This window comes from Colletotrichum godetiae, assembly GCF_030913485.1.
Source record: "Colletotrichum godetiae strain CBS 193.32 chromosome Unknown BDP55scaffold_3, whole genome shotgun sequence".
Taxonomy (NCBI): Eukaryota; Fungi; Ascomycota; class Sordariomycetes; order Glomerellales; family Glomerellaceae; genus Colletotrichum; species Colletotrichum godetiae.
Window position 1 is genome coordinate 476,070 of NW_026851251.1, and position 22,688 is coordinate 498,757.

The following is a 22,688-nucleotide window of genomic DNA, read 5'->3' on the forward strand; positions in this document are numbered from 1 at the left end:
CTCCACACGATGTCTTCTGCCTGCCTTTCCCACATCACGGACTTTTCCTGCTCGGACCTCCACCCTGCCCCAAGGCCAGCGCCTGGCTTTAGCATCTGGGCAAGGTTCCCACCTTATCCTCTTTCTTGATGGGGATTGCGGCTCGGGAAGCCTTACCATTCGCCAGCGCCGACTCGGCGTCGACGAAGGACCAGCTCCCCGGCAGACTCTATCGGGCCATAACTGCACCTGCGGGATGGCGCAGCCTAGCTTGGAGGCTCCAGAGTTTCCACCTTTTCGAAGATGGATCTCTCTTGGAGCGTCCTCTCCTGTGCGGAAGTGCCGCAGATGGAGCTGTGATGCACGATGTGCCGGGCGAGGCAGTTGTGTATATACATATCGTCGAGTTTCTTCTCTTTATCTACCCTTTTGAGATCTCTCTACTTTAACGCCGCTCTCATCGACAATCCCTCACGAGTAGCCTCTCGTGCCTTTCCTTACTCTTTGTGCTATCCTTAATTATAGACACACGTCTCTCATTGCTTATACGTGTCTAATAACCACACTCACTCATATACACACAAACATACATCCAACCTCGGTCTTATTGAGGAACCACATTCTCTAGTACACGAGCCACTTCAGCTCCAAAAACACCAACACATCAACATGGTTCGTTCAACCGCATATAAGGCCATCGCGGCCGCTTCTCTCTTCTCACGGCTCTCCTCCGCGGCCATCACGGCCTGCCCGAACGATGAGGCCGAATGGGATTCGCCCATTGGAGTCAAGTACACCGTCTGCCCTGGCTCTGACTACCAGTTTGGCGGTGGCAGTCTTCAATACGTCCAAAATGTCCAGACCACTGTCGAGTGTGTTCAGATCTGTGACAAGGATGCTCGCTGTAACAGAGCCGTCTATGACAAGGAGCTCAAGGTTTGCCACGTCAAGGACACCAAGAACGAGATGAACTGGGCCGCCGACGACCGCTTCGACGCCATCCGCATGACAAACGACTTTGCCGACGGCACATTCCTCGCTACCTGCCCCTTCAAGGAGGAGGGCTACCGAGTTCCCAAGGGCAGTGCCGACTACCAAGTCTGCCGTGGCACCGATTACACCGGTAACAGCGCCAAAATTGTTCAGGATGTGACGACCATCCAAGCCTGCGCCGAGCTCTGCTCGAACACCCAGAACTGCAAGAAGGCCGTCTTTGACAACATCAACAACGTCTGCCATATCAAGGCTGCCGAGCCCGAGACGTCTCTCTTCTGGGTCCAGAACAAGCAGTTCGACACCATTCACGTCCCCGAGAACATCAACCCGGCCGTCCAGGGCAAGTGGGGTGACCTCATCCGTCTGCCTGTGATCCCCGTTGCGGCTTACATCGTCCCGTCCTACCCCGAGCCCAGCAGACTGCTGTTCTTCTCCTCGTGGGGAGTCGACGCCTTTGGTGGTGCTTCCGGCTTGACCCAGTACGGTGACTACAACTTCGCTACCGGCCAGATTTCTGAGCGTGCCGTCGCCAATACCCACCACGACATGTTCTGTCCCGCCATCAGCCAGCTCCAGGACGGCCGCATCGTCATCCAGGGTGGCTCCGACGCTGAGGCCGTCAGCATCTACGACCCGGCAACCAACAACTTCACCCGCGGTCCCGACCTGAAGGTCGCCCGCGGCTACCAGACCTCTACCCTCCTCTCCAGCGGTAAGATCTTCACAATTGGCGGAGCCTACTCTGGCAAGCGCGAGGGAAAGAACGGCGAGGTGTACGACCCCGAAGCCAATGAGTGGACCTACCTGCCCGACGCCGACGTCACCCCGATCCTGACCAACGACCACGAAGGTATTTGGCGCGAGGATAACCACGCCTGGCTCTTTGGCTGGAAGAACAACAGCATCTTCCAGGCCGGCCCAGGCAAGGACCAGCACTGGTTTGGCATCGAGGGCACCGGCTCCGTCACCAAGGCCGCCACCCGCGACGACGACGACGCCATGTGCGGCACCTGGGTCATGTACGACGCTGTCGCCGGCAAGATCCTCTCGGCCGGCGGAAGCCCCGACTACACCGATAGCGACGCCACCGTGCACGCTCACATCACCACCATCGGTGAGCCTGGCACCCCGTCCGAGGTCGAGCGCGTGGCGGACATGGCCTTCCCCCGCGGCTTCGCCAACGCCGTGGTCCTCCCCGACGGCCAGGTCCTCGTCACGGGCGGCCAGCGCAAGTCCCTCGTCTTCACCAATACGGACGGCATCCTCATCGCCGAGCTCTTCAACCCGGAGACCAAGGAGTGGAAGCAGATGGCGCCCATGGCCGTCCCGCGTAACTACCACTCCGTCTCCATCCTCATGCCCGACGCCACCGTCTTCACGGGCGGCGGCGGCCTGTGCTATGTCCAGCAGATCCTGGGCTCGACCGCCGGCTGCGATAAGACTGTCGACCACGCCGACGGCGAAATCTTTGAGCCGCCGTACCTGTACAACGCCGACGGCTCCAAGGCCGCGCGGCCCGTCGTCTCGGGCGTTAGCGAGGAGGCCGTCAAGGCCGGCGCGACGATCACCTTCTCCGTCGAGGGCGTCGAGGCCGGTGGTGCTGGGTGCAAGGTCACGCTTATCCGTACCGGTAGCGTCACGCACTCGTCCAACACGGACCAGCGTCGCATCCCGCTTGACAACGTGCAGGTTGACGGTCAGGCCTTCACTGCCAAGTTGCCCGAGGACTATGGCATCCTGCTTCCTGGATTCTACTACCTGTTTGTCTCGAATGCGCAGGGCACGCCTAGCATTGCGAAGACTGTGCACGTTGTCTTGTAGAACGGTAGAAAAGGGAACGTTAATAATGTAGCGAATTCTGATATATTTTTTTGGAAAGCGGGATTAGAGAAAAGAAAAGAAGCAACAATTTTAGACATTAGACAATACTTAATTAGATACCAGAAAGAAAAAAGAAAAATTAATGTTTAATACGAAGGGTCCGAGTGTTGTGTGTTTGATAATGAGTGAGCTTGCACTTGTGTAATGTTGCTGAAGGTAATGTTGAACTACTAATGGTGACCCCTATCAATTGACGGCTACAACGTTGAGGGTATAGATAGAGTGGCCCATGAGGTGATGCCCATCTTGATTATGACCTTGACCCGATGACGACATTATGCGTTTTTTTTGGAGAGAGGGCCCGCTTTGAGTGCACCACGCGACCATCTCCAAATCGGACAACCAGGTGGATGACAATGCGACTGACTTTTGGAGCATCCTTTGAGAGTGAAGTTGAGGCATTCTATTGTATGGAGCCAGCCATGGTCGCGCCAGATACACGCATTGGCTTCAGTAGGGTATGAAGACGGAGCTGGTGCCGGCTTTTGGTCACCAAGTGCCTGGGAGTGGAACATTTCTAGAAGAAGCAGCAGTTGGGATCATCGCTCACCATATGATACACTGATACATCAGATGCCCCCCCCCCCCCCCCCCCCCCATGTTCCCCAACGCCCGTCCATGCAAGATCCCTTCCTAAAACAAAGGATCTCGCATCTATCAGCAGTTCTCCTGATAACGAACTATTCTGATCCCAACAGGAGATGGCTATACTATAGCTAACCCCACGGCCTCAGCCTCAATTCCCCCGCGCCAACCACTAAATCCCATACGTGGTAACGCTCGTCCGGAACGCACCTTGGTCTCGAAAAGAAACGGAAAATGGAGGTGGGATGCAACTCCAATCTCTCGGTTTTGAACCACCTAAAATGCAATAGTAGAATCACATCACGTTGGCGCACAGTCACTGTGAGAATGAAGAAGATTCTTCTTCCCCGTAGAATAAAGCTGAGAAATCCACATCATGTCCCGTCCCCCGCCCGTGATCCTTTCCTTACCGTCTCATCCCCCCCTTGTTACGTAGGCGAGAAAAGAGAGAAAGAAATACAACAACAAAACAAACAAAACAACACCAAGAAATCAAACAACCCACATCCTCGTCTGTTGCTAGCTGCCGTTGCAACGCCTCTCGGAGCCGAATCGCCCACTTCCTATTCTCTGTTTCAACAACCAGGATTGTTTTCTCGGTCTTCTTCTCTTTCAACCACAGAAAAAAAAGCTCGTAGTATCCCCGTCCTTGCCAACACAGCTCAATCTCACCTCAGAAACTCGGCCGTCCCATGCACACTCACTCAAACTCCCATCCAATTCACCCCAAATCTGTCTTGTCCCGCTTACCGAAAAAGGCGGGCACCCACCACCACAACCACCACGCGCCTCATCGGTCGATCACTGACCTCGTGGCTGCCTGCGTTTTAAACTTGGCGCCGGCGTGACTACGTTTCGATCTAGCACTCGCGCACTTACCCTAAGCGAACAGAGAAAGACAAGAAAGGGACACTAGAAAAAGAAAAGACTGGATAGAAAGCAAGGGAGAGAAAGAGAGAAAAAAGAGCGCATTGTGTTTGTTTTTCCCTTCGTGTACACAGGTACCGTAGCCGTACCGTACCCCCCGGGTATCACAACAGACGAGAGAGAAAGCCGCGCATCAAGCGGAAGCCACCACCAACACTACCACCAACGTTTCGTCGAGTACTCCTCCCTTGGAAACCAAACGGTTGTCTTTACCCTTTTCTTCCAAAGAATTCAACATCGCCCTCCCCAATCGAGGATTAGCACAGATTAGCACGAAAGCCACACCCGTTTGAGCTTCACTCCCTCTCGAGTCCCCCCACGATTCTTCAACAAACCCATTCTCACCAGCATTCCCGCGCTGTCCCTCACCGAATTCCAGTGTTCCCTCCTCACTGCTGATACCTACCACCACCACCACCACCACCACAGCCATACACCCCTCACGCTCTTGGTCGCATCACGCATCGAACCACTTTCCAAAGACGAATCCGGTCAAACATTCGCTTCTCTCAACCTACCGATCGATCCGACCTCTCCTCCTCAAGAAAGCGCATTCCGCGCTACTCCTCCTCTGCTCCGCCCAATCTCACCCTCTCTCTTTCCCCGTTGCATACGGGGCATACGGGGCGCATTTGAGAGAGAAAAGGGAGAATGTCGTCTCTCGAGGCCAAGATCGTCGTCCTCGGCTCCCAAAATGTCGGCAAGACGAGCCTCGTCATGCGCTATTGCAAGGGCTCCTTCAACCCGGCCCAGACAACCTCCACCGTGGGCGCGAGCTTCATGACCAAGCGCGTCGTCGATACCGATACCGACACCGTGGTGCGACTACAGATCTGGGATACCGGTATGCTTTTCCCCCCTTTCCCACCTCCACCCACCCTTACCACCCAGCTGCGATAACGAAGTTACTCTTGCTGTCAACTTTCGTTCTCGCAGTCGCAAAAGAGAAACTTTCCATTTACTAACACAACCTTCGCCCTCCTCCAGCCGGCCAAGAACGCTTCCGCTCCATCTCCCGCCTCTACTACCGCGGCGCAAACGCCTGCATCCTCTGCTACTCCATCACAGACGCCCAGTCCTTCACAGAAATGGGCGTCTGGCTCACCGAGCTCCGCCGCAACCTCCCCGGCGACGTCGTCCTCCACGTCGTCGGCACGAAAGCAGACATCGTCGCCCGCGACCCCTCCCGCCGCGAAGTCCCCTTTGAGCGCTGTATAGCCTACGTCGCAGAGAACCTCGCCCCCGGCCTGGCCTCGACACCGCCCCCGACAGCAACCTCCAGCGGCATGCCCTCCCTCCTCTCCTCCTCCGACCCGCGCCAGTCCTCCTCGCAGGTCCACCAGAGCACGAGCACATTCGGCGGCGGCGGCGAACCGCGCAGCCCGTCTTCGAAGCGCAGTTCCGGGTTCTGGGGCCAGGAGGTCGGCTGGGATGCCTGCCATGAGATCAGCGCCGAGAGCGGCGAGGGCGTCGAGGAGGTTTTCCGCGTCGTGACGAGGAAGCTCGTTGAGCAGAACCGCAAGATGCAGCAGGCGCTGCTGTTGGCTACGGCTACGCCTGGCACGCCGGGGTACGAGACGGGCATGGACGGCGGGTACTTTGATGGCATGAATCCCAGGGGCAGCTTCCGCGTCGGACGGGACCGGCGGAGCTGGTTGTTCTCGCCGAATTTCTCGCCTGCTGTCACGGTTGAGCAGGGCGGGACGGAGCAGGATGCTGATGAGGGCGCTGGCAAGGCACGGAGGAAGTGCTGTTGAAGTGGTTACGGAGAAGGAAGTATGGCATACGGAGACGAGAGATGTGCGATGAGACTCTGGAACATGGGCCTCATGAGCATGATTTTTCCCCCGCTGCCTAATCTGAGGATAGAGGGCTGGACGGAGAATGCAGATACAACGAGCATTGACTCCGCATTCGGGCACGACATGAGCGGAGGGTATGAACGGATTGGGAATGAACTGAGAGGATTATCCAACGACGACGACAACGATAGCGACGAAGACGATGCGCATAGTTTTACTCGGAGCATTGTGTGCTCTATCACTCACGTCACATATCGACTCGGAGGCAGCAGCAGTGGAACGCATCATCCGGACTGGTACCGACGAACACGACCTTGTTTTTGATCTCTGGGAAGGAACTGCAAGCATGGTGCGAAGGCGTTTTCTTGAATTTTGTTTTGGGTCATCGGGGCATCTATCAAAGGGTGCTCGTCATTGGGGGATCACAGTACACGGAACGGGAGGAGGATGTGAATCTTTTTTTTTTTGTTTAGGAGCTTCATTTGGGAAAGGGGCATGTCTTGATTTTCTGTTGTCTACATATTGCGGATGAAGGATATGTCTTCGTATTTTCGTTATCATGGGTACTGGGCAGAGGGGTTGAATCTCCTCCCACCTTGACCCCCTAATTCGCTTCCATGGGGATTTTTCTTAAACTTGCTTTTTACATGGACAGGAAGGGGGACATCATCTCTCGCGAGAGGGCATTGTTCACGTTTTGTTGTTTCTTGAACGGATTTTCATTGACATAAAGGCATGGGGATTGGGTGTGTTCTCTTCTTGTTCATATTGCTTCTTCGGTTTCAGATGGGGGTTTTCTCATGTCTAGCAGCAGTGGCGGGTTTCTCATCATCTGCATCCATAGGTAGCGGTCGGCTCTCCATCTATGCTGCATCTAATATAGCCCAAATCTCATTTGCCACTGTCAAGAGCACAATCCCGCCGTCCTAGGCTACCGGTTAAATTTGATCTACAGTGAGTGAATACGTGCGTTACTCTCAAGCCCGAGAGGCACCACCGTCACCACGCTGCTGAAACTGCGCCTTCTTGGACTTATCCACGTCGTCATCCACGACCGGCGCCGCGGGCACGTCAACGGCAACGCGGTACTCCATCCCGACGTACGCGTCGCTGACGACAATGACCTCAAGCTTCTTGCCCTGCGCGGCCTCGGGCACCTTGACGGTCACGCGCGCGGTAGGCTTGGAGCCGACGGCGACGCTGCGGCCCGGCCCTCCGGACCAGCCTGCGCGCTTGACGGCGAGGACGTCGTCGCGGGTCGGGTCGGCGAGGAGGACGAACCAGCCTTCGTTTTGGGGTTTCGGGAAGCGGGGCGCGTAGACGTGGGCGTCGCGCTCCGTTAAGGGGTTCAGGCGGCGGAGGTCGACGGTCACGCTGAGGGCTGTGGTTTCCGGCGCGGGGACGGCGACGGCGAGGTTGGGGAGTTGGGAGGCGGCTTTGGCGAAGCGGGGTTGTTGGTGCGGCGGGACGGAGAGCTGTTTTGCGAGGGAGGTGATTTTGGAGGGGGAGGAGGCGAGGGCGGAGATTTTGGCGAGGGTGAGGTTGGATTTGTCTGCTTTGAGGGTGTCGAGGCCAACGCCGGGGAGGATGGAGGCCGGGGCGTCTGTGGGCCAGCGGGCGGATTTGATGCATTGGAGGAGGGTGATGAACTGCAGGCAGGTGGAGAGGTGGCCTAGTTCGGTTGTGACGTCGATGGAGGCCTGGATGATACGGATGGCTTGGTCGAGGACGCTGGTCTGGTCGCCGACGTAATCGGTGATGGGGAGGGAGATGCGAGACATGTGCGCCTGGAGGAGGAGGAAGGCCTTCACGTGGGGATCCCACATGGGAAGGCCAAAAGAGCTGCCGGGAAACACGAGGTTGCGGGAGAGTTCTTCATTGATGAGGTCCTCATTGTGGCGGACGGGGAGCTCGTCGTACTCTGTGGCGCGGGACATCCAGGAGAGGACGTTGAGGAGGTCAGCGCCGGGCTTTATGTGCTTGACCAGGTGGCGGATGGTGATGTGGGACAGGTAGTAGTAGCTCATGATCTTGCCCATTGGGGTGGGGTCGACGTCGCCGTTGGGGAAGACTTCGACGCAGCTGGAGCGGGCGAGCTCGTCGAGGGACTTGTCAATCATCTCAATCATGTAGTCGTTTGCCATGGTCTGGGCGGCGATGCTGTTGTGCTCCTCGGCCGAGATCTCGAGGCCGTAGTAGGATGGGTTCTTGTGCAGGCGACGGAAGAAGAAGGTCCAAGTCAGATAGTCGAGGGCGTCTTGCTTTGTGACAATGGTCTCGGCAGAGACTTCGGCGCACAAATGGTTGTCGAGGACCGTGTGGAGGGACGACTCGACGGGGAAGCCGGTGTGGAGGAAGTGCTTGTAAAAGTCCTTCTTGGCATCCTTGGTGAAGATGCGGGCCACGCCGGAGTTGTCGAACTGCGGACGACCGGCGCGTCCCAGCATCTGGAGAACGTCTGTCAGGTCCATGTCTTTGTAACCTTCAATCTTTGCGTCGTAGAATTGCGTGCCCTTGACGACGACGAGGTGGGCCGGCAGGTTGACACCCCACGCGAGGGTACTGGTGGCGACGAGGATTTGAATCTTGTTGTTCAGGAAAAGTTCCTCGGCCAGCTGACGATCAGACTCGACGAGACCGGCATGGTGGAGTCCGATACCGAAGCTGATGGCTTCTTTGAGAGCGTCGTCCTTGACTCTGGCGAGATTGAGCTGGAGGTCATCCTCATCCATATGGAGGAATCGGCGAGGGTTGTCTTCCATGCCGCAGTAGTTGATGAGGTCCTTGGCCGTCAGACGCGTCTGTCTACGAGAAGGTACGAAAACGATGACGGGCTTGTCGGGGCTGTGCGTCTTGACGGCGAGGAACGTCGGGCGGTTCATGGACTGCATCAACGGGCAGAATCCTCTGACCTCGGGGAAACCATCGATGTACAGCTCCAGGGGAACCGGACGCACGGAGTGGCGGAAGTTGAATAGGCCTTCCTTGACACCGAGCCAGTTGCCCAGATCAGTGGCGTTAGCGCATGCCGTTGACATACCGAGGAGGCGGACAGAGTTCTTGATGGATGCCGCGATGTAATTCATACCTTGAGTCTGTCAGCATCTTGCTTGGTCATGTTTCTTTATTTGCAACACTTACGAGAGACAATGATTTCTAGAATCGGACCACGATCACCAGCCAGGAGATGAATCTCGTCAATGATGACGAGACTCACTTGCCGAACGTAGCCTCTCGTCTGCCAACTACGAGAGATACCGTCCCATTTCTCAGGCGTGGTGATGATAACATCGGCATCCTTGATAGTGCGCGTATCAGGGGTATTGTCACCTGAGGAGGTCAGTAGGTATTCAAATATCCCTCGCCACGAGCAACGTACCTGTCAATTCGACCAGCTTCAATCCCAAAGGTCGAGCGAGTCGAGCTCCCCAATCTTTGACACGCTCGCGAACTAGAGCCTTCATGGGCGCAATGTATACAACCTTGGATTTCGGCCGCTCCCTGAAAGCCCACCACATCGCCAGCTCTGCCGCGACGGTCTTTCCACTACCAGTGGGAGATCCGAGGAGAACGTTGGCAGGTGTGTGATAGAGGGTGTGGAAAATTTGAGTCTGCATAGGGTTGAAGTACTGGAAGCGTTCGGCGTAAATCTCCTCGAGAGCCGGGTTCTTGAGAGCGCTGATGGGCAGGGGTTGCAAGTTAAGGAGATCAGTGTACACGCTCTCAGTGTCTGGGCGAATGAGGTGCTGGAAAGAAACAGGCGTCACCGTCTCAGCGCCAAGCCATCGGTCAGAAACTGCGCGTACATAGATCTGGGTGGGCAGGGGGTCTGAAAGAGGGATGGTGAAGTTGAGTTCGTGTTCATCGTGAAGCTTTCTCCTGTTAAGAAGGAAGAACTCGTGATGGTAGATCTCAGATGTCTCGGAGTTCTCGACCCAGATGTAGTATGATTCGGAAGTCCCGTGAATGTGGTCGTTCCAGCGGAAGTCAGGCTCGATAAACAACTTGATCCGGAGAACGTCGCGGTTGAGAGGCGCAATTTCCGCCTCAACGCTGATGGTCGGAAAGTTGGTCAAAATGTGAGCAATCTTCTTGCCCGCGTTCTGGTTGTGAACCAGAGCACCGATCTCGGCAGATTCCATGTCTCTCATTGCCTCCACTGTCATGTTGTCCTTGGCGTCGAGCTGGTTGAAGACCGACTTGGGAAGATCGAACTGGTGTAGAGGGTGCTGGAATGGCCAGATGCGTTTCTCAATGGACTTGGCAAGGGTAAGCAGAACTAAACACTGATGGCCCCATCTCCTATTCAGAGCAATCATGAACAAGGCTCTGCAGATACGGCCCGCCTGCTGAGCAACATAGTTCAGATCATTGCCAAGAGCAAAGTCTTCTGGCTGCGCTCTCGAGATGTATGCCTGAAGCAGGATATTGGTCTTGGCCTGGGGCGTGTCAATGCCGCCGTCAACGTCGCAAGGAACGACATCGTTCTTCAGACGCGTCAGCTCCTTTTCTTCAGAATCTCTGGACTGAATGTTGTCAAACTCTCCACTCATGGCGATCATCTTCAGAATATCAGCCTCGGTGGCCATGGGTCGCATCATGGTGTTGAAGATCTGAATACTCGTGTGCAAGATGTAGTACTGGCTGGCAATGCGGCCGATATCTTTGCTGCGGAGCTCCTCGGTCACTTCATTGAAGATGATCATCTGGCTTTGTTGGAGAGTCCGGGCGGCCTGGATAGCCAGCGTGCGACGCCTTTGAACGAGCGTGGGATCGTCTCTGATTTCAGCCCACTCGATACCATAGCTCATTGGACTTCTTTGCATGCGGACAAAGAGGTACGAGTATCCAATCCACTGAACAGCCTCCGGGATCGACGTCACAGTGCCTAGAGAGATCTCGGCATTCAGATTGTCGACGAGCTTTGTGGAAAACTTGGATTCGATCGGTTGCTGCTCTGTGACGGTGGCCAAGTAGTGATGGAGTCTGTCTTGAGTGGTACAAATCATACCGATACCAGTGTCCTCGAATTGGGGACGACCGGCACGACCAAAGATTTGCAAGACATCGAGAATACCGAGATCGACAAATTTACCCTCCTGTGCGCTGTACACTTGGGTTCCCTTGATAACGACGGCAGCCGCGGGCAAGTTGACACCCCAAGCGAGAGTCGCTGTACAGCAGAGAACCTTGAGAACGCCCTCTCCGAAGAGCCTCTCCATAAGATTTCTGTCGGAGCGTGCCATACCAGCGTGATGGATACCCAAGCCCTTGGGCACTAGTTCTCTCAGATCTCGCGCCTTGGACTGCTTCATGTCTCGTACGGCGTTCTCATAATTTGGGTGGTCTGTCGGATCGAACAGATCCACGCAAAAGTCTTCTATAGCCTTCTCGTAAAGCATTTTGGCCGTCAGGAGAGTATCTCGTCGCGAATGGACAAAGACCATGACTTGGTGACCTCTCTGGAGCATGTCCCTGACTTTTTCAAAGGCAACTTGGTCCAAGTTCTCCCTGGACGCCTTGGAACCAGCTTTACCCTTCACACCGATGAAGTGTTGCTCCAAAGGTACCGGACGGAATGAGGCGTCGAAGTAGAACATACCGGCGTGCCGGTTTACTTTGAGGAAGTCGGCAACGTCCACGTAGTTCGGAAGCGTGGCACTGAGACCGACGATACGAATCAGCGACTGGGTGCTCTCGACTTGACGCTCAGTTCTAGCAACGAGAGATTCCAGAACAGCACCACGCTCATCGTGAAGCATGTGAACCTCATCAATGATCAGAAGGCGGACTTTCTGCACTAACTCGGTATCACCAGTTCCCTTTCTCGTGACAACATCCCACTTCTCAGGGGTTGTGACGATGATTTGGGTCTGCACAATCTCGGCCTTGGTCAGGTGCATATCTCCAGTGAACTCACGGCACTTGATGCCCAACCATGCCAGCCGCTTGCCGAGCTTCTCGGTGATTTCTGCGGCCAAAGCCTTCATCGGGGCGACATAGACGATCTTAAAATCCTGGAGATGGACTGCGAAGTCTGTGGCAGTCATGTCTTCAATGGGGTTGGGCGTGCAGTAGTGGCCAATGGTTTGGAGAACTGTGAGCATGGCCGCATCCGTTTTACCCTGTGTCCAGTCAGTAATCCGCATCTATCGCGACAGACTTGAAGCGACTTACGGCACCAGTAGGAGCACAAATGAGCATATTCTCGTTTGTCCTGTATGCGACTGGGTGCACGAGACTCTGCATACGGTTGAGAGACTTGTAGCCCTTGAAGGTGCCGCGACACAGACCGTCCATATCTGAGATCTTGACCAGTTTCTGGCCGGGACCCAGAACTCCCTTCTTCCCTGCAGGAATGGCATACTCCTCATACTTGTCGAACAGTAGCCTTTCACTGCCGCTTGGGAGGCCATACTTCTGGCCTGAATGACTGAGGGAGTTTCCGGCATTGTATGCCTTGTACACATGGGGGTACTGGACTTCCCTGGTCATGGAGGGCGCGAGGGTCGCATTCTTGTGCTCAAAGTCTTGTCTTCTCAAGGCCTCCTCACGTTGTGCCTTGCTCAGGAGTCTCCCTTTGGGTTCCTGGGATCCCTGGGAGGTCACGGCCGTGACAATCTCATTGCGGTGGCCGAGGAGTTCGATGATGAAGTCAAAGTCGTCAAAGCCAACGAGATCAGCCAGCTGGGACTGGAGCTCTTCATCGCCCTGGCCGGATGTCAAGATGCTGATGATCTGGTTTTGGAACACGTCTTCGGCTAGACCGTTCTTCGCGGCAATGGACGAGCACTTGCTCACGAACCAGGCGGCGCCGTAACCAGCGTCGCCGTTGGTGGCGTCGTGACCGTCTAGCTGGTCGCTGCTGTATTCGTCGTCTTCGTCATCCGAGATAAAGTCCCAAACATCCTGTGCACCGTTGCCTGAGGAGTAGCCTTCGTATTCATCGTCGAAATCAACATCCGAGGGAGGTTCTGAGGGGAGCTTGAGACCAGCCAAGGCCGTTTTCATGGCTTCGAATTGGGCTCGCCACTGTACCTCTGCATTGTTGAGATTTGCAGACGCCATTGTTGGGTCGTCAAGGGGTTGTTATCCTTGGAACTCTCAATTTTATGTTTCGCTATATGGGAGAAGGAGAGTAATAAAAATGGGAATGATGCAACTTCTTCCCAGTCCTCACATAGACAGACGACCTGTGAGGTCGAAAATGTCGATGATGGCTAGCGGTGGTAGGTAAGCCGGGCCCGGTCTTGGAGGAGTCATTCACCGAGTCGCTGTCCGCCGTGGTGCATGGTGGGGCGGGATGGAAGTACCTTCAGCTGCCAACTCCCCGCCGGATCAACTGTGGCCTCTATTGTCAGCCACCTATGGAGGTAAGCATAGGTAACGCACCATGGCACACAGATTGGCAGAGTTCCATCGATTCGTTCCCGCACCCAATGACGTCCGTTGATGGTGGGGGTTCTAGACTTTTTGCCCATTAGGTCACGTCACGTCACGCACCTCGCTCTTTGTAGGTACCTTACCTAAAGTTCTTAAACAGGTACTTTGGTACGGGCTGACCGCCACACTGATGGAAGAGGGGAGCGCCCGAGCCTCCGCAGGCGGCAGGCACCGCACCTCAGGCTGTCATCGCAATGCTTAGCAAGGTACTCCGTACATCAATGCCTTAATTACTCTGCAGCCTAGAGGGGCAGTCCGCTGAGCCAAGTTTCCTAATAGTGGGTGGTGCATGTGATGTATCGCCCCTCTAAGCCAATCGTTCCCCAAGGTGCCCGCGGTACCTATGGTGGTGCCCCTCTGTAAACCTTGAACCGACGCCGAGACCTACCTGGACGCTTTCTCCATCGTCCTACAACTCGGATCGTCTCCTTTCTCCATTATCTCCATTCCCAATTCCTCCTACGAATACCTGACTTTCTCTCCCTCCCACGATAAACTAGTCCGCTCTCCCGAACTCGACGTCCTCCGTTTCTCTGTAAATTGCCTACGAACACGCGACAAGCAAACTCCACGACTACACCTTTTCGCTACCCCTCTCACCCCTCAAACTCCGCCGTAAGTCGCAGCCGGATCTCCCCTCTCATCGCCCAGACCGCCTCAACGGCGACATCTACGATCGACGACTAACACCATAATTCAAGAAAATGAAGTTGCACTACATCGGAGTACGTCTCTCTTTCATCGCTGCTACTCGGGACCTCGAGCGATCCTGCAAACACCCACCCGCGACTCAGCAATTCAATTCGGACACTCGCAACTAATGCCTGCGTCGCATAGATCCTCCGCAATGACAGCAAGCCCGCCGTCGAGCTTTGCAGCGAGATGGAGCTGTCCGCATACTCGCGATTCACCAGAAGTAAGCCATTCACGATTGCGCATGGACAACGAGCCAACCCAGCTACGAGCCGGACGACTTGGCCTCGACCTCATACCATACCCCATGCTTGAACCTGGGCTGACGATAGTCCAAACACAGACAGCTACGCCGAGTTCATGAGCCTATTCTCTAAGAAGGTGGCCGAGTCGACGCGCCCTGGTCAAAGGCAAGATATCGAGGAGGGCGACAACACATTCCACTGCGTGGGAAGAAGCGAGGGTATCTGTGGCGTGTAAGTGGGCGACTCTTCAAATATGTCTTCTCAAGGAGCCGTACATACACCAAGGATGGTGCTGACATCTTGTTGTAGTATCATTTCCGATCACCAATACCCGAGTCTCGTCGCTCACCAGCTCCTCTCCAAGATGTACGTTCACCATCTCCCCAGGGCCGTCAAGCCTCCCCTTCCCCTCATCATTGCTAACAAAGGAATCACCACAAAGCGTTGACGAGTTCCTCACCAAGCACCCGCGCTCCACATGGGCGACGGGCGAACCCAAGCTCGTCCTCCCCGAGCTCAAGGAGTATCTGACACGGTACCAAGACCCGCAACAGGCCGACTCCATCCTCAAGATCCAAAAGGAGCTCGACGAGACCAAGATTGTGTTGCACAAGACCATCCAGAGCGTCCTGGAGCGCGGAGAAAAGATTGACGACCTGGTGGCCAAGAGCGACGGCCTCAGCTCCCAGAGCAAGATGTTTTACCAGCAGGCAAAGAAGCAAAACTCGTGCTGCATCGTCATGTAAAAAAAGAAGTCACCCTTTTTTTTTTTGGTATTGCCTCGAGCTTTCCTCACCTGAGTTAATCGTCTTTACACGTTCTGGCGTTGGACCCCCTTGGAACTCTCTGTCTCTGCATAAACACTCGCTCCGTGTCAACGCTCGCTAGGTTTCGCAAGCAAGAACGATTTATCCATGCTTCACTTTTTTCTTTTTTTTTTGCAACAACATCAGGGGAGGAGGGGGGCTTCTTGCACTACCTACACTCCCAGCGGGAAGACGGAAGGCAGGCAGGCAAGGCACCAGTGTTCATATTTTTCTCCTCGGACCGGGCCGCCAAACTTGTTTCTAGTTGCGAGACAAAATGGACGGCTAGAGTTTTAGGATTAATACAAATCTTTTTCTGTTGCAATGTAGCGAGCTAGGTGCAGTAAAAGAATGGGCAGCGAGCCGAGACATGTTGCCTGATTTCTTCATGGTTTTGAGACAAAGAAATGCTCGGGGCGCTTAATCGCTTCTTCTGACGACTGTTCCCCTGCGGTTCAACAGATGCCGGTCTCTCGGGTACGGGAAAAGACCATGTATAACATGCATATTGTAGTTGAGAATCTGAGCTCGAGTGAAGTTTGGAGTACTCACACAGACGTTAGTGTAGTCGATTTAGAATACTAAAACATTGAGGTGTGAAGAATATTGGTCTCGATGTCTACGGAGGCGAGGCTGAACCTATATCCCTTTCACTCGCTTCCTCCAGTTATAAGTCGTTTCCTCCACAGACGGGAACGCGTGGTGGTCTTGCGAGCCCCCAGATTCAAACCAACCAGGTACACCGAGGTCTTGCCAGTCAAGTTTACTCAACGACTTGGACGAAGGGGGGGCTTCCAGGGAGGAAGACAGAAATTACAGCTCCAGCCTGGGGTTTTGGGAGTTACAAACGCCACGCGGAGTCCACGCGTCTGGTGACTGCTGCGTAGCCGTGGGCTGACTGAGACTGAGAACTCGTCACTAGCGACCTTACCTCGAGGCTTAAGGTGTGTCTGCAACGTACATTTAAGTATCAAGTTGTGGACATAGTCAAGACGTTTCACGGTCTATTACTGAAAGTGTTGACTCAAAAAAATTGAACCTGGAAACGGCATGTTTATTTTTAAGCTTTAGGATTATCCAAGAGAATAGGAAAAGGAACTCTCCAAAAAGCTTTCTTCATGATGGGAAACCAAACTCGACACATGGCAGTATCAGGTTGTGGCCTTTGTCCGACATCTGCCGCGCCGCGCCGTGCCTCTCTCTCCCACACCAAGATACAAGAAAAAAGTAAAATCTCCCCAGTGGTATCGATTGCGCGCAAAAGAAACGAACCTTCGAGGCCGTAGTACAGGAGGACGTGGAGACTCGGGACTGAAATCAGATACCCGTCGAAAATCCTTCTGCGTGTTTTGATTTCTCGGGAAACTCGCTTGCAAGAGACAAAAAAGACGTCTGCACTTTGCTTTTCTGATAGGGCCACCACACACACACATACACACACCCCACAAACATAACGAACCCGCCAGATCTGAAACCTGAGTGAAGAAAACCCCTTTCACCAAGCGCATGAATCCCGCTACAAACATATTTCAAAATGGTCCTCCAGAATAATAAGGGAAAAATGTGGACAAAAAAAGGCGGAGTAAGGGAACAAAATCCGTGGGTGAGAAGGTAGTTGAGTAACAAATGTGGTTGTAAGTCTAATGATGTGTCCGAGCACCATCAGTATATGTGGACGAAGGGAATTAGAAGAAGAATGTCCAAAGTAATGTGGTAGTATGAGTCCAATGCCCATAGAGCCGCAAGCAGACTCATGTGAGTTTATGCCAGAGTTTATGCCAAGTCATCCTCAACAATGATACGCGAACTCTTGCGATTCTGCGCGATCTGCTGCTCAAACGTCTCGCCGTGGCTGATTAGCGTCGGTGTCGCGCTCTTCGTCGTAGATAGCCGCTCGTTCTTGCCCACTGTGATGGTCGTCACCGGGCTTCTTACACCCGGGCTGCCGCCGGTGCGAACCGCATTCGTCTTCAGCGGGCGGAGCATCCGCCGCTGCTGCCGGGAAATGCTGATCTGTCGGGCAATCGAGATTTCCACGGCAGCACGGAGCGCGTCGTCGGGCTCAGACTCGTCAAGGGACGGCTTTGTGACGTGCGTGTGGACTGAGGATACCGACGCGGGAGAACGGTCTTTTGCGCTGGGCGCAGCGCTCGATGGGGCGGTGGACTCGCCTGGTGTAGTGATCATTTGCCATGAGGGTTCGTAGATGGTCGGCTTCAGTTGCTCTGTCAGGTGGATCTCCTCGGATTCGTTGTCGTCTGTTGGCGAGTCAAGCATGAAGCCGGACTGCTCGGGGCCAAAGACGAAGTTGTGTACAGCGGAGGGCTCCAGGGGATTGGACCGTGTGCTCATCTGGGGCGATGGTGTCTTGCGCTTGATGGATTCTGGGCTCCTTTCCTCTGCGGCTGGCTCAAAGCTTGCCCTCTGCGGGGACGACAGGAAAGCGGGCGAAGTATTTGAGCGGAAACGGGGTGACTGAGGCGGGTTGTTGGCCGATTCCGACGGCGTGGCTGGGAATAGGGAAAGCGAAAATGCGGGCGATTTGAGCGGCTGTGGTGATGTTGCCCTCCGGCCCCTCGTACGTTCCCTCTCTTCCTCTTCCCTCGTGACCTGGTCGTTGATCGTTTTTAGTCTGTCCAGAGTAGCTTGCCGCCTTGCCAGGAGCGAAGATGAAGGCTGTAATCCTTGTGGTCCCGATGTCGAATCTTGTGGTCCATTCGGCTGTTGTCCCAGGACGTTACCAAACATGACACTGTACCTCTCCATCGTGATGCTGGGGATCTCTACGTCCAAGAAACCACCCGACGGTTTCGGCGGCAAAGCCGGTACTCCCATAGAGACGTGAACCGGCGCAGATATGTCTGACTTCTTGACGCTCTTGGTCGATCGTGTGGACGCCATTCTGCTTAGTAGTTTAGGGGGCTTTGATTCTTTCGGGCTCGGCGGGGCCACCGGGCCAGCTGTTTGTGAGCGCTTCATGGCAGGTTTGCTATCCGCCGTCCTCTTCTCCGTGTTCCGTCTTCCCAAGTCAGTAGCCTGGTTCGTCGTCGGTGAGATATCGAAGTCTGTCCTTGTCGGTGCCGGATGTTGAAGATTCATGGGTTGTGAGATGGCGACTGGGGATGAAGCAAGTCTCTTGCTTTTTGACCGGCCAAACAGTTTCCACCTTCCTGACTTCTGCTTTGGAGCGGGCACAGGTTCCGGGATCTCCTGCGGCGGTTCTGGTGTTGGCGAGGCCCTCATCATGGTCGTGCTTAGGCTGGATGCCTGTGGTTGCCACTCGTCCCTCGGAGCGGGCATCGGCGAGGGAAGGAATTCGCGCGATGCTGTGAAGTCCGGAGGTGGATGTGTCGGGCTTCCTATAGCCATGCCTATTGCTATCGTTCCCATGTTGCTATCCATTGAATCTGGCGTCTGTGTCCTGACCGTAAAGGTGCGCGCCGGCGAGAAGTCGTATGAGAAGTCGCCAGGACTCTCTACCGGAGATGCTGGGTTGTCCCGTATCGGGATGTGATACGACTTGTAACCACCACGTGCTGAAGACTGAGGCCTGATGTACAGGTCATCCTTGGACATACGTCTATCAGCAAAGGATCTGAAGCTGGTGGTGCTGTAGTTATGAGGTGAAAGACCTCCGCTAGTGCTGGGCCGCTCAGCCATGGTCGAAGACGCCTTGGATGGAGGAGGTGTTGGTAGCGGGCGATGGCGGTATGTGTTACGAGTTTCAACGGCAACGGCAGCAGCGGCGGCAGCGTCGGCGGCAGCGTCCTTTGCGAAGAAGGGCACGCCCTCGTTTTGAGAAGCGCTCGAGTCTTCCTTGGTCTGTTGGAAACTTGACACAAGACCCGGCGACCCCAGGACGGGGGACTCTGGGCCGTGCGTCTGTACACCACCGGGGGCCCCTCCACCAGTCCTCATGCTCTTCATAGATCTGGAACGGTTGACCAATTTGAACATGCTCCTCTAATGGCCCGGAACAGGACTTTGCAATGCTAGCGCTTGGCGGATCCTTGTTGACAGGGCTATAAGAGCAAGAGCCAGGCGGGATGCCCAGAACGTGGAGCGGGGTGATCGGTTTCGAAAAAGGAGATGATGGGAAGCGGTCGCAGGAACTAGTTAGAATCGAAGGACCAGAAGGCCGTCTTGCAAGTTGCGCCAAATGTGGAGGCAAAAGAAGAGAAAATGAGAAATATGGCTGCTAGTAGAAAGGCAGTTGCTGGAAAGAAAGACCGAAGACCCGATGACAGAGAACTACCCGAAGCCCATATGCAGAGAACAGGAGAGGACCCAGACCGTAGACTGGGGGGACACTGTGACTTAACTCTACTTTGATATCATCCCCTCTGATTTCGCCTCTGCAGGGTCGACCCAGAGCCCAGAAGCCCTCGTTCTTGGTCTCCAGCACGCGACTCGCAACTTTGTCGCCTGTTTGAGATTGATAGGACGGATATTTTAGGGGGGGCTGATCAACACAAGGATGACGAACTTCGACATCCTGTCCTTGGGCCAGTCTGTGGATCGAGGGTCCCGGTCGTTTGTGAACGATAAGTCGCGTATCTTCTGCGGTCGAGTGGAGGTCTTGCGGTTTCGTGTGTCAGACTAGCGAGAACTGTAGGGAAGCACAGCGGCGAAGCATGATTAACGGAGTCGTCATCTGCAGGGTGACCGAGAGGTCTAGAGACTCTGGATAGTCTGATTTTTGTTTTGACACTGCCGTGCGGCGTGGCGGGTCAAGGCTGGCTGAGGGGGACTGGGAGTCAAGAGCTGAGTGAGAAGCCTCGGATGACTCCATCGTCAACCCGCGGCAGGTTCCGGTATTATCGTTCTGGAGCTTCTCGTCGGAAAGCTCATAAGAAGCAATTTGACTTCAAATTGACTACGCCCACATGCCTTGTTGTGCCCCCCGTCGTATCGTGCCGTACCTTGCCGCTAGAGAGAGCTAAAGAGGGGAGGGATTCGAGAAGGATGAGAGAAGAGGGAGGGTCGCATCCGTGCTTGGTCTGCGGGACATCCTGGAAAGGTTGGGTTACCCCAGCCCGGGGGGAACAAGCCTCAGGGTCGTCCCTGTCATACCGCACGTCCTCTCGCCTTCGTTGTCGTCGGCCCCCCGAGGCCCAAGCCTCGTCCGTCGATGTAATCGTTTCGCTCAAATCCGAGAGGCCTTCACTGCGTCGCGGTAATGTAAAAGTGACCGTTGAAGTCGTCGAACTGGACTGATCCTCATTGCAAGAAACTGGGACAGCCGGGATCCGAATCGCCTCTGAAAGATGGGACTGGCCCAGACTCAAGATGAGTAACACGAGGACGTCCCCTCTGACGCCCAGTGCCGCCCCAAGATTTGCCCAACGGTCACCAGGCTGAAAATTGCTTCATTTGAAGTTCAATCTCCCAGCCGATGCGGTCAGCGAATGAGAGTTACACGACGTTGCAGTCGCGGATCCTCTCCGCACCGCTGGGCTAACAACGCCCTGTCCACGCATGTACCGATCCCCCACTCTGACATCAAACGGGTCTCTCGTTTTAAATGAAAGGATCAGAGGCATCGTTGCTCATCCGGCTTCCCACCAACCATGGTCCACAATCAAGGAAATAACCTTCTCACACAAGGTCTGCTTATCCAGCGTGACGCCAGCGCTGGTCGGTGTAATTTGATCAAATCTTGGTTATTTCCTGGTCCATTTTCCCACCGCTTCTTGTTGGGTCCATTCCCGCACAGGTACGGACGTATACCGTATACGTTGGTCTCGTAACAAGCCCACGGGCATAAACACCAATTGTGTTCCCTGATACAACCATGCAATGACATTGCGAAGACAATGCAAGCCGCTCACATCTCTTGGAAGTTGGTTGACAGAGGACGCGCCAAGTTACACGAAATTGGCAGCTTACATGAGCCCGACGCTGAATAAGTCTGCCGCTCGAGGTGTCATCGTTCGGGGGGATCTGGTAGACGACACGCCCTAGTGCCTCGTATGTGTCTGCTGTTGGACCTTACAGGTTGTCCTGTCAGCCGGGAGAAATCAAACACCCTCCATCTTAGAAGGCGTCGTATTGAAACAGACTTCCCGGGACACGGAGCGCTGTTGCTGAGGTGGGCGTTGCCGAGCGTTGGAGAGTTTGTTGTTCTCGAACTTTTTGGCGTTGGCTGCGTGCGACGTGCTGTACGCTTAGGCCTAGGCGCTGACAAGCACCTGTGGTTCTTCTCGGTCCACGATAGGCCCACAGTCAGATCATCTCCGAGGCCCTGGAGGCTAGAATTGCCCCAAAGAATCGCAGGCTATTGAGGAGTCCTGTGTGACAAGGCTGACCAGGTATCAGGGCAGATCAGGAGCTTAGAGGTGATGGGAGGATGCAGCAAGGCTATCCAGCGACTGGGTTTGGACTGTCTCGTCCAGGGTGAACAGCCGAATGATCGTCTCAAGATTGCAAATCCGCCAGCCAGTGTGTCCGTTGGGTGGCCAGAGCGCGAGTAAAGACTTTGCTGGCCTTCAGGAAGACACCCTGTCGTTCTGGTCGCTTCCAAGACATATCGTCAGTCAAGAGATGCCGTAAAGACGCCCCTGAAGAAATCATCGCCAAGTGTGCCCCGGTACTCCGAAGATAGCATACCCTGTTGCCAGGAGGTGATCGCATTGCTGTCAAAAAGTAAAACTGGTTTGATGAACAGCATGCCGTGTTCTCAAAGTTCGTCTGAAGTGATGCCTCGAATCCCTTTTCGTGTTCTTCATCACTCATGTGATGTTCACGAATAATGTCATGCAGATGCAGCTCGTTCCTTGCATGGTTGGTTGAGTTTACCCAGTCGTCGTGTAAGCCGAGCCCTCCGCCGCACCTGCAAGTAGGTTTGCGGCAACCGATCCCAAGCTAAGCAGTTCCTCCCGGCTGATTATTCTACGAATAGAATAAGTCTGGGCTTTGGTGTCTGTGTCTCTTCTAAGAACTTCAGTCTTTGTTTCGATTCTTTCCTAGCCCGTAGATGGATTCGTGAATCCGTGCAAAGTCAGGACTTGGGAGCCGGGAAACGTTGTTGGGATGACAAGACGACCAGGGCCGTCATTTAAGGTGTGAGACAGCAGCGGATCAAGCGTAACGTAGGCGGTGCCCCGGGTGACGATCCGTTAACAGTGTAGCATCCCGTGAGAGGCCTCGAGTGGAAACAACTCTGATAGTTTATCCAGATGATCAGACGTGTACGCTGGCGAGCGGGATCCCGTCTGATGAAGAGAGGCCAAAGCCTGGGAGAGATGCAGTACAGCCTGGAACCCAGCGTTATGGGGACAAAAAGTCCAAAGACCCGATCGGTTGGATAGACGACTGCGACTGCGCAGGGC

At 54.7% G+C, this 22,688-nt stretch overlaps 7 protein-coding genes across 7 annotated transcripts; 4 read left to right on the forward strand and 3 right to left on the reverse strand.

The window, feature by feature from the left end:
- Positions 1-648: 648 nt before the first annotated feature.
- Positions 649-2,796, forward strand: BDP55DRAFT_540454 (kelch domain-containing protein; the record flags this gene model as incomplete). The annotated part of the gene is made up of 1 exon (XM_060568123.1): positions 649-2,796. One exon carries the CDS (start codon positions 649-651, stop codon positions 2,794-2,796), a length of 2,148 nt encoding a protein of 715 aa, XP_060435519.1.
- Positions 2,797-4,910: 2,114 nt separating this feature from the next.
- Positions 4,911-6,249, forward strand: BDP55DRAFT_206714 (P-loop containing nucleoside triphosphate hydrolase protein). The gene is made up of 2 exons (XM_060565968.1): positions 4,911-5,212; positions 5,356-6,249. Exons 1-2 carry the CDS (start codon positions 5,020-5,022, stop codon positions 6,123-6,125), a joined length of 963 nt encoding a protein of 320 aa, XP_060435520.1. The 5' UTR covers positions 4,911-5,019; the 3' UTR covers positions 6,126-6,249.
- Positions 6,249-6,803, forward strand: BDP55DRAFT_206721 (uncharacterized protein). The gene has a single exon (XM_060565969.1). The coding sequence runs from the start codon at positions 6,373-6,375 to the stop codon at positions 6,700-6,702; it is 330 nt and encodes a 109-aa protein (XP_060435521.1). The 5' UTR covers positions 6,249-6,372; the 3' UTR covers positions 6,703-6,803.
- A 616-nt stretch (positions 6,804-7,419) lies between these two features.
- On the reverse strand, positions 7,420-13,484 carry BDP55DRAFT_599837 (Sec63 Brl domain-containing protein; the record flags this gene model as incomplete). Its single annotated transcript, XM_060571040.1, has 4 exons — positions 12,348-13,484; positions 9,550-12,295; positions 9,312-9,500; positions 7,420-9,258 (listed from the first exon to the last, which is right to left on the reverse strand). Coding segments are annotated over exons 1-4 (5,664 nt in total), but the record flags the coding sequence as incomplete, so codon positions are not given.
- Positions 13,485-14,088: 604 nt separating this feature from the next.
- On the forward strand, positions 14,089-15,381 carry BDP55DRAFT_206750 (synaptobrevin). Its single transcript, XM_060565970.1, has 5 exons — positions 14,089-14,338; positions 14,451-14,529; positions 14,650-14,782; positions 14,861-14,917; positions 14,994-15,381. Exons 1-5 carry the CDS (start codon positions 14,318-14,320, stop codon positions 15,295-15,297), a joined length of 594 nt encoding a protein of 197 aa, XP_060435523.1. The 5' UTR covers positions 14,089-14,317; the 3' UTR covers positions 15,298-15,381.
- Positions 15,382-16,394: 1,013 nt separating this feature from the next.
- Positions 16,395-17,007, reverse strand: BDP55DRAFT_206800 (uncharacterized protein). Its single transcript, XM_060565971.1, has one exon. The coding sequence runs from the start codon at positions 16,881-16,883 to the stop codon at positions 16,509-16,511; it is 375 nt and encodes a 124-aa protein (XP_060435524.1). The 5' UTR covers positions 16,884-17,007; the 3' UTR covers positions 16,395-16,508.
- BDP55DRAFT_206801 (uncharacterized protein) lies at positions 17,008-19,727 on the reverse strand. The gene has a single exon (XM_060565972.1). It carries the CDS (start codon positions 19,312-19,314, stop codon positions 17,131-17,133), a length of 2,184 nt encoding a protein of 727 aa, XP_060435525.1. The 5' UTR covers positions 19,315-19,727; the 3' UTR covers positions 17,008-17,130.
- Between the last annotated feature and the right edge of the window lie 2,961 nt (positions 19,728-22,688).

What these genes read in the sequence shown, in the direction of transcription:
- BDP55DRAFT_206800 (XM_060565971.1), bottom strand. Translation starts at nt 16,883, where the DNA reads ATGTTTGTAGCGGGATTCATGCGCTTGGTGAAAGGGGTTTTCTTCACT.
- BDP55DRAFT_206750 (XM_060565970.1), top strand. Translation starts at nt 14,318, where the DNA reads ATGAAGTTGCACTACATCGGA. An exon ending in ATACTCGCGATTCACCAGAA is followed by an intron (nt 14,530 to 14,649) that starts GTAAGCCATTCA and finishes GTCCAAACACAG; the next exon opens with ACAGCTACGCCGAGTTCATG. An exon ending in CACCAGCTCCTCTCCAAGAT is followed by an intron (nt 14,918 to 14,993) that starts GTACGTTCACCA and finishes ATCACCACAAAG; the next exon opens with CGTTGACGAGTTCCTCACCA.
- BDP55DRAFT_206721 (XM_060565969.1), top strand. Translation starts at nt 6,373, where the DNA reads ATGCGCATAGTTTTACTCGGAGCATTGTGTGCTCTATCACTCACGTCA.
- BDP55DRAFT_206714 (XM_060565968.1), top strand. Translation starts at nt 5,020, where the DNA reads ATGTCGTCTCTCGAGGCCAAGATCGTCGTCCTCGGCTCCCAAAATGTC. An exon ending in ACTACAGATCTGGGATACCG is followed by an intron (nt 5,213 to 5,355) that starts GTATGCTTTTCC and finishes GCCCTCCTCCAG; the next exon opens with CCGGCCAAGAACGCTTCCGC.
- BDP55DRAFT_206801 (XM_060565972.1), bottom strand. Translation starts at nt 19,314, where the DNA reads ATGTTCAAATTGGTCAACCGTTCCAGATCTATGAAGAGCATGAGGACT.